This window comes from Onychostoma macrolepis, chromosome 08 (assembly GCF_012432095.1).
Source record: "Onychostoma macrolepis isolate SWU-2019 chromosome 08, ASM1243209v1, whole genome shotgun sequence".
Taxonomy (NCBI): Eukaryota; Metazoa; Chordata; class Actinopteri; order Cypriniformes; family Cyprinidae; genus Onychostoma; species Onychostoma macrolepis.
This window is the reverse complement of record NC_081162.1, coordinates 3,831,118-3,842,947: the sequence shown is the minus strand read 5'-3', so window position 1 is coordinate 3,842,947 and position 11,830 is coordinate 3,831,118. Positions and strand designations below refer to the sequence as shown.

Genomic DNA, 11,830 nt, shown 5'->3' with positions numbered 1-11,830 from the left:
CAAGATAACTACGCAACTGAAGTCCAGGTGTGATCGCTCGAATGACTGAATCAATAATATCTTGCTCAAGGTAGCCTTTATTTAACCGACTCTCTATTTGACATGCAAGACTTGAAAATGACAATCTGTCCTATTGACCTGACTCACCAATGAGGCCTGAAATTTTAAAGTCTTTGCGCCACAGTGCTGGTGTGATTTGTCCCTGTAATGCAGATGTAGAATCACCACGTGCATTGTCAGTTGTTATCTGTCTTCTTGTCATACTCAGTGACACAGCAGGGCTTATATACATGGCAGACAATGATTCAGATGCATTGCCAAGTTGTCTCAATTGTCTTTGAGCTAAACTTTCTCCTCTTTCAGGTGGTCTTAACTCTGTTCTCAGCTCAGTTCCATTTATATCAGTCATCATCAAATCACTTAATTTCTCATTGATGCTCTGCCTTAATTTCTCATTCTCCCTTGAAGTGTGTTCTTTAAAGGGTGTAGGGCATTACTGTCTCATATAAGCGTTTAGAACTCCCTTGGTGAAGGGAATGAAGGACAAAATGTTACCTTGACAATGCTGCGCGTGCGTGCAGCATTCAGCGCTCCAACAATTGTTGCAAATAAATATTTCTTCTTATTGTTATTATTTTATTCAAATATTGTCTAACTGTGTCTTATTTACTATTAAACTTTTTCAAACTAAACTTGCTTAAACTTGGTAACAATACAGTCTTAAATCATATTTTTATCACTGACAAAAATATTTTGTATTACATAAAAATAAAGAAAAATTTAATTAGCTTATTCTACTTACGTTTGTATGTAAAGTCAAACTAAACCCCAACTTTGCTTTAAAATGCATCGCAAGATCTCCTAAGGGAAGATCACATGATCACAAATGGAAATCACTTCTGTGAAGTGACCATCGCATGTTCCCTTCACTAACGGACTTCTGGAAGGGCCCTTCGTGAAGGGAATCAGTTGCTCACTTTCGTTTGGAACGTCCCTACAAATGGCGTCCCCTTCGTGAAGTGCCCTTCAACGGCGCAAAAAAGCCGTTTGGAATTCGCCCAGAGACAAGAGTTATGCCTGGCTCACACTACAGGATTTTTAAAATCCTAACCGATTATGAAATCTGGTTGCAGCACACACATAAGGAGAATCTTTGCAGATTATCTTCCCTCAAATCTTAAACATGCACATACTACAAAATTTGAAATTCGTGGTGCATCACACACTACAAGATATTATTAAGATTATCATGCCAGAGGGAGCGCCAGAGGGAGCGCCTCACGTGATCTCACGCAGCAGCTCGTCAGCAATGTTTACATATGTTAGCTAGCATGCTAGCAGCTTTCACTCACCTGGTATGATCAAAACTGAGGTGATTTCACCCCAGCGCTTCTCTTTCTCCTTTTTGGTTGCGATACGTGTTCGACACATTATACAGACAATCGTGTTACTACAAAACTTCAAGAAGCAGTTTCCTCTGTCTCCACTATTCAGCGGAGCCATACAGCAGCTGTTTTGCGGTCGCGCATTGGCTGTTAAAGTGCTGACGTAATCATATAGCCGTCATCATCCCGATTTAAATCCTAAATATCAAACATGTTTGATATGATCGGGGCGGCCCCGATTTGTGTGCTAGAAGATCGGGAGGTGCAAAGTTCTATCGGTGAACGCCTCACATTACCAGATAATCCACGCCGAACATCGGGACCGATCGAGGTGCTCGACAAGATTTTCCCTCCGATTCTCAGGAGGGGGAAATCGGGGCTAAATCGGGCAAAAAATCCTGTAGTGTGAGCCAGGCATTAGTGGTTGCCCAAGCGGTCCTCTTTGTTGTCTGAGGATGCGCTGCAGTTGTCACGGTAACTCTACTCTCTCTCAACTGCCACCAGGAATTCGGAAAATGCAGCTGGACTGTCCAGTGCAAACTCATTATAACACATTAAAGTAATTTCAATTAAACTTATATACACATGTAAATAAAAATAGACATACATAAATACATAACAAAATATACACAAATAATTGAATATTTTTATGACACAAACGCTACGCAGCAGGGTGGTCACATATATATATATTTAGAAATGCACAATAAAAAGTGATGAGTTGCCAGTTTAGAATCTGCTATTTTATACATATTTTACTGTTACTGTCACTCATGTAAGAAATATAAAGACTTCATCTTGAGTCAGAACAACAAAGACTGAAGATCTGACAGACAGACCAACATAACAAATGATCTGATGCTGAGAAGACTCTGGATCTTAACAGGAGCTTGTGGACCTCTGATGTTGATTTAAAGGCAATATAATAATAAAGAAAAGGAAGAAAGAGCTTGATTATGAGACATTTTGGACAAGTCTTTACCCAGATACAGTGTATGCCAAAGAGCAACATAATTTTTGTTCTTTGCTTGTGTACTTACAATGACAACAGTGAGTCTTATTTTATTTAAATTTTGTAGAATATGTTGAGTTAAATTTTACAAAATGCAGACTTTAACATACTAAACATGTAAGATGAGTAGTAGAGTACAAGTTTTTTTTTCTTTTCTTTCAGCAAAGTCTAAGACAGATTTTTAACTGCAGATCACACCTAAGTGGAATAAGAACTATATATTGACAAAATGGCCACCCTTAGCCAATGAATCAAACAAGTTGAGCTTGTAAGTCTGCAATATAGTGTTATAGCATCATATGACACCATTCATTTGTTTATGATTTATTACAATGCATAAAATGGTATTTTAGTAGCAGGTTACTTTATGTTCAATAAGTATTTGATGAATGTATAGAGAAGGCCAATTTTAATTCACTGTATTTATTAATATTCTTGTTGAAAATTGCCCTCTAAACAATGTACATATTGAAAACTACACAAAGTCTAAATGTGAGTATACTCTTAAGCATCATATGCAAAAAGCGCAATATATAAATGCATTTTCACTTCATCAAAAGAAAACAGACCGAACAGCAAAAACAGACCTAATTCAAGCAATGTAGAATTTTAAAGCACTAGAATTTTATAATAACTATTGTATATAATTTGTTTTAAAAAGTTGTTGTTTAATTTACAGACAATCATATAGCCTTAATAAAAGATTATTATGAGCTGTGGTTAAATATCTTTTCAGCACAATAAATAGCAGAAGAAAACTCTCAAAGCACCACACATAACACTATGAATTTTAAAAAAATGTTTTATACAAAGCTCTTTGTAGATGCTTCTCTATAATATTTGAAATGTCTTTATTTAAAGCAATTTATTACACAGGTCTCTCTGAAATTCTTGAATCTGATTGGTCTTTAGCAACATTCCAAGGTCTGCTTTTGTCCTGATAATGAATCATCAATAGCAATGCTCTAATAACTGACCGCTCATCCAAGAGATTAAGCTTTCGGTTTTTCACTGTTACAGCATTCGGTTCTGATCACCCTACTGGAGTTTATCGAGCAAGCTGCGGGATGTACATTATCACTTACTTGACTACTGTAAAGTGAACTCATTGAAAGGCTCCAAGTAATAATAATGAAATTCACTGGTTTTATAGACATTTAGATTTTATTAAGTTCACAAAAAAAAGAGTTTAAACCAATTCATTCAAATGAAATAAATGAATATACAGTATCAATGGATTCCACTTGTTTGTTAAACTCTGAATCACTTAAGACTACAATTTTACTCTGAGCAGCTTTATGCATATGACCCCAGATGATGCTTCAGTGATTTTCTGCTTTTACAGTTTAACTGGTAAAATCCTTAGATAGTTAAGTTCATCAAGATTACAGAAAAATGGAAAGATGACGTCAGTGAAGGTGGTTGTGAATGTGTGTAGATGTGTGTTAGTTACAGGATCAGAGAATGACACCGTTCCTCCGTCATAGTCCAGATCAACTCTCACACACTCAAGCTCCTGTTTAATAGGACAACCAGGCCCAAGCAGTCTGTACGGATCATACTGCACACACCAGACATCAGTCTTAAAGAAACCACGTCCCTTCCTTTGGTTTGATTCTGCAGTTACTCCAAGACTCCAGCATTCGCTTTCATTAACCTCCACTTCCCAGAAGTGCATTCCTGAGTTAAAACCCTCTGAACCCAGAACACACCCACAGATGTCAAATCTCTCTGGATTATCAGGAAGCAGTTGTTTATCCCAGATGTATCTCACACTGGTCAGATCATTAGACAGGACGAGACGAGGATGAGCTGTGTTTGGATCCAGAGTCATAGGAGCTGATGAGACAAAATCAATTGGTGCTTTTATTCTGATGCTCACATAATGATCAAGAATGAACCGTGCATAGATTATTAATTATTATGACACTCATCCTATTGATCAAGCATATCAGAAATTTTTCTCTGATCACTGTCAGTGTTGTTATAGTAAATATGTGCTTGAGAAATTTCAAATTTGCATCTCATGTCAACTGATACTGACAAATACAATCATTTAAACTTAACTGTAGAGATCTGATGCATCACTGTAACATATCAGTTACTTCTGTAACCCTCGTTCCCTGAAGGAGGGAACGGAGACATCATGTCGGTGATTGACGAATTGGGAATTCACCAGAGAAACTAATCTACTTCAAGTGTAAACTAAATGAGCCAATGCACATTGGCATGCAATATTTGCATCTGACTGCCATGCCCTGCAGCATGGGTATAAATAGGCAACAGGTGCAACACATACTCGAGTCGGTGACCCGACCGCTCAGCGATGGTACAGCAACTGTGGTGACAGGACATGACGTATCCGTTCCCTGCTTCAGGGAACGAGGGTTAACCGAAATGTTCCCTTTCAGTCTGTCACTTTCAATGTCACATCAGTGACTGATGAATTGGGAATCCCTACCAAAGCACCACTGATGCTGCCCCTTCCAGTGCCCTGCATAATGATCCCTCGATGCCTATTAGGGCAGAAAATGGGACAGTGCTTACACAGAGAAGGTCAATCACTGCTGTTCCTGCACAACCCACTCAGTGAGACTTGGAGAACACTGGGAAAGTGTGCCCTTCCCACTGGGAAGGAACACTGCGGAAGCCACATCCTCCACAGGGAGGTTCTAAGTGGAATTTGCACATATGGACTAACCCTGCATGGCCTTACTGCATATGGAAGTCTCTGGAGTGGCTAAGACCTAGTTAGGGAGGAGGCTACACCTTTGCAGAAGACACAGGCTTAGAAGCTATACCGTGGAAGAATACACATATGGGATTCGCTCAGGGTCAATACATACAGCGAATAAAGGCCTGGCGCTGGATGCTCCGCCATGTCCGGCTGCTGAAGATAATGGAGGAACTTAACAGGGTCTGCCCAACCAGCAACTCTCTGGAGCAAAATGAGCACATACTATGATGCAGCAAGCCGACACTAAGCCGGGCCTCTCTGTGTTTCTACCTGTTTGAGGTGAGAACACAGGAGGATACTGGCTCAACATGAAGACATTGCATGGGAGTCAGCTGGTCCCCTACCCTCCTGATAAAGGCCAAAGCAACCAGTAGCAACGTTTTCATAGCTAGAATCTTTAATTCTATGGACTGCAAAGGCTCGAATGGGACATTATGAAGTGCTCTAAGCACCAGAGCCAAATCCCAAGAGGGTAAGGAGGGAAGGCGAGGAGGATTTAACCTTCCCACCCTCCTGAGGAACCTGACGACCATTTCGTGCTTCCCCACCGCCTTGCCTCCTATGGGGCGTGATGAGCAGAAATTGCAGCAGCATATACAGGTGCATCTCAATAAATTAGAATGTCGTGGAAAAGTTGTGAAACTCGTGTATTAAATAAATTCAATGCACACATACTGAAGTAGTCTGACTGAAAAAATCCCATGGCACACCACTAAGCATTGTAATATATATATATATATAATATATATAGAAAGGGGGAAAGGTTCCCCCCCCCAATAGGCCTAATTAAACATTGCGTCTTCAGAGTTGGTATTTTCGGCTTTATATATGATCAGACACTTGCACTTAATTTCTTAAAATCATACTCAAATGGAGTTAACAAGGTTTTCGACGACCGAATGACAGAAATCTGTGTTTTGTCCATCATTAGAACGGCCGCATCTGAGCATCACATTTTCATTAGTTAGCTGTTTTAAAGTTTATTGTAGCTATATGGGCACTCAGTTTCTCTTGTTGTTAAATACATTTGACCAAAATCTCACGATATAAAAGACGAACCGCTATGCACAGGATATTTAAAACGTTCAAAAGTGTATTGGCTACAGCTAGACAGCAAATACTAAGACAGACTGCTCTTTAAACATACAAAAACATTAGCCTTTATAGACAGCGTTTCTTGAGTAAAGGAAGCGCTGCTCTTATTCAAACATCAGTTATTTACCCTTGCATTGTGAAGAAGTAGACGTCTGTCTTCAAACTGTGCGGCACTTCATTCTGAATGGAGACGGGGTGGAGGTTTGAGGTTTGACTGACAATTTGAGGATCCAGTGGCGTTACGAGGTTTAGTCACAAGCTCTTTTGAATGCAGACATAACGATGACCAATAGCACTGATTTAAAATAATAATAACAATAGAAATATGGAAGTTTTAGATAAATTTCCACGGCACGCCCGACAACCCGTCACGGCACACTAGTGCAAACACTGGCCTAGTGAACCAAACTGAGAGACCATTTTGAAGGCTCAGGAAACCTTTGCAGGTGTTTTGAGTTGATTAGCTGATTGGCATGTCACCATATTCTAATTTGTTGAGATAGTGAATTGGTGGGTTTTTGTTAAATGTAAGCCAAAATCATCACAATTGAACCAAAGACTTAAACTACTTCAGTCTGTGTGCACTGAATTTATTTAATACACGAGTTTCACAATTTGAGTTGAATTACTGAAATAAATGAACTTTTCGACATTCTAATTTATTGAGATGCACCTGTACTTTGAGGGTGGAGGGAGCCTTCACTCCAACCCATGCTGCAGGAAGGAAAGCACTGCTCTGATTGAGCACCTTTGGTACTCGTAGACGGTGCTCGTGCCGAAGTGATGGTATCCGGTACCTCCTGGGGTAGCGCAAGACATAAGCGTTGCCAGCCTTTACTGAGGTGAGCTGGATGCCCCTGAACTTGGGGAGACACCGGGCGAAATGAATTGCATAGTCTGATGGTCTGAAGCAGACAGCAAGATGGGATGGGAAGTGCTAGTTAGGCTCTCAGAGACCGTGAAAGCAGGACCAAAGGAACCACAGACATACCCACAGTGGGGCAGCGAGGTGGATTGCAGGGACCCGGCTTGGGGGCTCCCGAAATGGGAACTGGGTGTGCGGTGCAACACTTACCTAGTTCCACGGTTGAGCAGAGGGTTCATAAGAAAGCTTGGTTGTGATCTCGAACCGCCCACTACTGCCTGCTGGCAATAGAGGAGGATGAGAGTGGTATGGTTCTGCACCGTCCACTGTTCTCCGTGCCCTCTTGGGAACCAGAGATAGAGAATACCGCTCTTTGTGTGAATATTCGGGTACCTCTGGCAGTGCCAGGTAATGACCCCTGCATCAATTCCAGTGTGTGTGTAACAGCACAGATTGTCTCCAGACTTACTCTTTTGGACACAGTTCAGCATCTTCTTCCAGACTCTGTACGGCAGGTTGCCCAAGTAACGTGGCACATAAATCAAAGCTCCAGAAGGCATCTGTTGATCCGGCTGTGAGATCTGGACTCTGGAAGAACATTCAGGAGTCAGAACTGCTGTGGCTTTGGCTTCAGAAGCAGAGAAAACAGAGACACCAGCAGATCACTCACCTTTCCATCGTGACTGGAAACCTCTGCAGAACAAACACACAATTTATCATCAACAAGTCCATCAATCATCAATGAATCAATCAACGAATGATCTGAAATCAGACCTGTAGAAAGCAGACGTCATTGGCTTTCATTGTCTCCTCCAAATCTTTGATAATGTTTGAAAGATCGGAGATGTGTCTGTTCATGTCCTCCAGCTTCTCCTTCATCTTCTGCTTCTTCTGGTCCTCTTCCTCCCTCAATGCAATGATTGTAGATGCTTCTTCATCTCTGAGAAACTGACGAAGCTTCTTAAACTGCTCTTTAATCTGATGCTCTGTGTATTCAGCTTGAGACTGAAATCAAATCACATTCAATTAATCTCAAAGATGAAACTTATTCTGGAGCAGCATGAAGAGTGAGTTGCTAAATGTAGGTTAGTTAACTACAACTTTAACTTTCTGAAGTAGTACTGTAATATATGCTCTGTATCTGTAGGGTGATAATACACATGATTCTCATCAGTTTCTCTTCACAAAATGACAGTTTTATATGTCTTTTTAATACATTCATATGCAGTAGAATTTGGAAGTATAGCAACTGAATTTTTAAAATATGGTAGCCATGTCTGAATAAATATATTTTGCATATTTTCCATACTAAATTCGAAGAAAATATTATATGTGCACATCCAGAAATTTTAGGCAGATGCTTGATCAAATGAAGTACTTCAATATAAGTAAACAAAAATTGGCACACTGCCACTGCTGCTCCAAAAGCTCAATTTATTAAAATAAACAATGTTTTGACCCTAAGGTCTACATTTTTTGCCTGACGACCGTAGGGTAGAAACATTGTGTTTACTTTAATAAACTGATCTTTGGGAGCAGCAGTGGTGGTGTCGATTTTTGTTTACTTATATTTTCCATATTAAACAGACCTTATAGAATTATGGACTGATGGTACTTGAGATATTATTGGTGAATCAGTGTTTTACACTTACACTTGGTAAACAGAAATCTGGGTTTTCTTGCTTAACGTTTCACATTGATTGTACTTCGCATGGGTTTATCAATTAATCCTGTGTATATGCTGACATTTCACATCGTTCATTCCTAAACCCTGGGTTAACATCCTTATTTGTGGTGTCAGCATCAATGATTGGACAAATGCAGCATGTCGAAACCACCATAGGCGTTGAGGAGGACAAGTTCCCCCTAATAGTTAAATGGCCAGATTGTCACAATATTTGGTATTCTTGATGCTGCTCTCCTGCACTCCATTACGTGCCGCCCTGTTTGTTTGTTAGGATGACCAAACATTTTAAAAGTTACACATTTAGACTGGTCAGTGTCAACATGTTTATGTTGGCCAAATCAAAGAAGGCGGGCATTACTGTTCACAGAAGACGAGTGCGAATACCAACTTGCTCCTTTAGTTTAGTTGGATGCTTTAGTTAAAAGTTTTAATTGTGAAAGAGTGCATGGTAAGAAGCTAAACAGTTAATATCTGAATTTTTGATGGAAATGTTAAATGACTGACAGTAACATGCAGTGATGCACACTACTCAACTTTCAGATTTCACCATTTTCAATCATTTCTGATTCATGTAATTCATAACTGAATGTGACGAGACAAGAAACTATCATACAAATAAGAGTGAATGCATGCATATTTTAAAACTATTTACAAATTGTTTAAATGCATTATTTCACAACTGCAATAATTTTTTTTTTTTTATTTAAAAATAAATAAATAAATAAATAAAATAAAAAATGTGAACAACTTAAGTGTGGGCCAGGTACACACTATGTTTTGAGGACCAAGTATCCCCACAAAGTAATACCAGTAATTTTTACGGAGACACATTACATGACATGCAGGGGAAAAAAAGTAAATCATGTGCATGATTTTGTTCCCTCATTTTAAGTAAACTGTGCATTTAATACAATAATTTGTGCCCTCGTTTTGAGTAAATCATATCTATACAGGAAATAATTAATAATTAGTTCAATTTCCATGTCCGCATTCTTATAAACCGATGTAGATTTCTCTCACTTAAAATTATTTCATGCAGCACTGCAAGGCCTTTGATAATGTCTCTATAACTCATTCCCAACTCAAAATAAAACCCGATTAAAGTGTCTCTGTCCAACAGATTTGCGAGCATGTGGACAGGAAGTAGAACAAATTATTTAGTGCACACAATTTACCTTTAAAACAAGGGAACAAATTTGTAAATTGTGCACATAATTTAAACAAAGGGAACAAATTAGTAAATTGTGCTCACAATTTACTTTTATTCCTGCATGCCATTTGCAGGACTCCATAATGTTTGACCTTGTGGAAAACAGCTTATAAATAATACTATAAGATGTTGTAGAAAGTTTTCAGAGAGAGTTGTGTTTAGGGGCAGGGTTATTAGGGTTAGGGGACATAATATACAGTTTGTACAGTATAAAAACCATTCCAACCCATCTATGGAAAGTCCATGTAAGACATGGAAAGCCAACAAATGTAAATTTGTCTGACAAATCAATTAAACTGTTCTAATCAATATTTAGTCATGTTTGTAGAATCAATCCTCACCTTGATATGTTGAACTGTTTTCTCAAACTCCCTTTTAATGTTTTCTCTCTGTTTAAGTTTTGCTTGTAAGGACTTCAGTGCTGTATTGAGATCCTCCTAGAATTTAAAGTGAAAATCTAGACACCCGAGATTTCTGTAATATGATAACTAATACTTAAGCTTCTCCTCATGCAGTATGTAAACAATATGTAAACCTGTCTTACCTTATATGATGGAACAACAACACTGATGGGTCTGAACGTTTTATTGGCATATATCTGTGTATCTCTGCACACTGAACACACAGGCTGGTTGTCCTCCAGACAGACGAGCTTGAGTTTCTCACCGTGTAAATTGCAGATCTCCTCAGATCCTGCTGAATGCCTCTCATTTCTCTCCTTCAGAAATGACTTGCACAAGGTTTTTAACACAAGATTACTGGAAGGATTTTTTGAGGATGTTCTCCCACAGACAGGACACTCCCGAGTTTCCTTGGTTCTCCACAACTGTTGAAGACAATCTGTACAGACATTGTGACTACATGATAAAAGAACAGGAGCCTTAAATATTTCATGACAAACAGGGCAAGAAAGTTCTCCTACAGTTAGTGAATCCATTTTCACTGTTTGAGCTCTAGCAATCGAAACTTCAGAAAATAAAAATAAATAACCGCAGCTGTGGTCTTTGCACTTGAGCACTTGTCTATCTAGAGTATATGACGTATTTCCTGTATTTGGCCCAAATATGCACGAAGACTGCAAGAGTGTATAACTTTTCATTAGGGTAAATGCAGGTAAAGTTTTTGTTAAATGTGTAATTTAGATACCTAGATAATCTTTTCTTTATTAATATTTTCTTTTATATAAGTTGGCTTGCAAAAGTCAGCTTATCGATCTGCTATTTAAGCTTCTGCTTCTTCTTTTTCCAAGCCAAAATTTAGTCAGCATCTCATCCTAGAGCTTTAAAGCTATAACCACTAAACTCGGGTCAGACCTTCAGACTGTTCTGAAGTTAGTTGCTTTGACTTTTATAACTGATCCGACTTACGATTTTCATTAAACAGATGATCAAATCTACGAAAAGTCGCATAGACTTTCATTGAGGGGCTCAAAACTTTTGTACAGCAAGAGTGCCTATAGGATGCATCTCAATATACTCCCTAGTTCAGAAGTCAGGGCGCTCAATCGCAATCGCAAAAAAACAAACAAAAAACAAACAAACAAAAAAACAGAACAATGCACCGCAAAAAAAAAAAAAACAAAACAGAAATTATGTCACATTTATGAAGCATGAAACACAAACCACCCGAGCCAACTCAATAAATATAATGTTAGAAGATTTGAAAAGACGAACCATTTTAGCATAAAAACACATCGCTAGACAGGCAGTGAACTCAAGTTAACATTTATAACAAATATTCGGAATGTTGCAAGCACACGTAACAGAACAATGTGCTTAAAAAAAAAACAGTTGTTGCCTGTTGTTGATTAATTTCAGTGGTGACATTCTACTATGTTGT

At 38.8% G+C, this 11,830-nt stretch overlaps 1 protein-coding gene across 1 annotated transcript; it reads right to left on the bottom strand.

Moving 5' to 3' along the window:
- Positions 1-3,644: 3,644 nt before the first annotated feature.
- Positions 3,645-10,843, bottom strand: LOC131546045 (nuclear factor 7, ovary-like). The gene is made up of 7 exons (XM_058785344.1): positions 10,751-10,843; positions 10,536-10,709; positions 10,333-10,428; positions 7,869-8,099; positions 7,765-7,787; positions 7,564-7,682; positions 3,645-4,236 (listed from the first exon to the last, which is right to left on the bottom strand). The coding sequence occupies exons 1-7, from the start codon at positions 10,841-10,843 to the stop codon at positions 3,737-3,739; spliced, it is 1,236 nt and encodes a 411-aa protein (XP_058641327.1). The 3' UTR covers positions 3,645-3,736.
- Positions 10,844-11,830: the final 987 nt, after the last annotated feature.

Coding starts and splice junctions, on each gene's coding strand:
- LOC131546045 (XM_058785344.1), bottom strand. CDS start 10,843: ATGTCTGTACAGATTGTCTTCAACAGTTGTGGAGAACCAAGGAAACTC. Junction 10,710..10,750: donor ATCCTCAAAAAATCCTTCCA/GTAATCTTGTGT, acceptor TCATTTCTGAAG/GAGAGAAATGAGAGGCATTC. Junction 7,683..7,764: donor TTTCCAGTCACGATGGAAAG/GTGAGTGATCTG, acceptor ATGTTCTTCCAG/AGTCCAGATCTCACAGCCGG.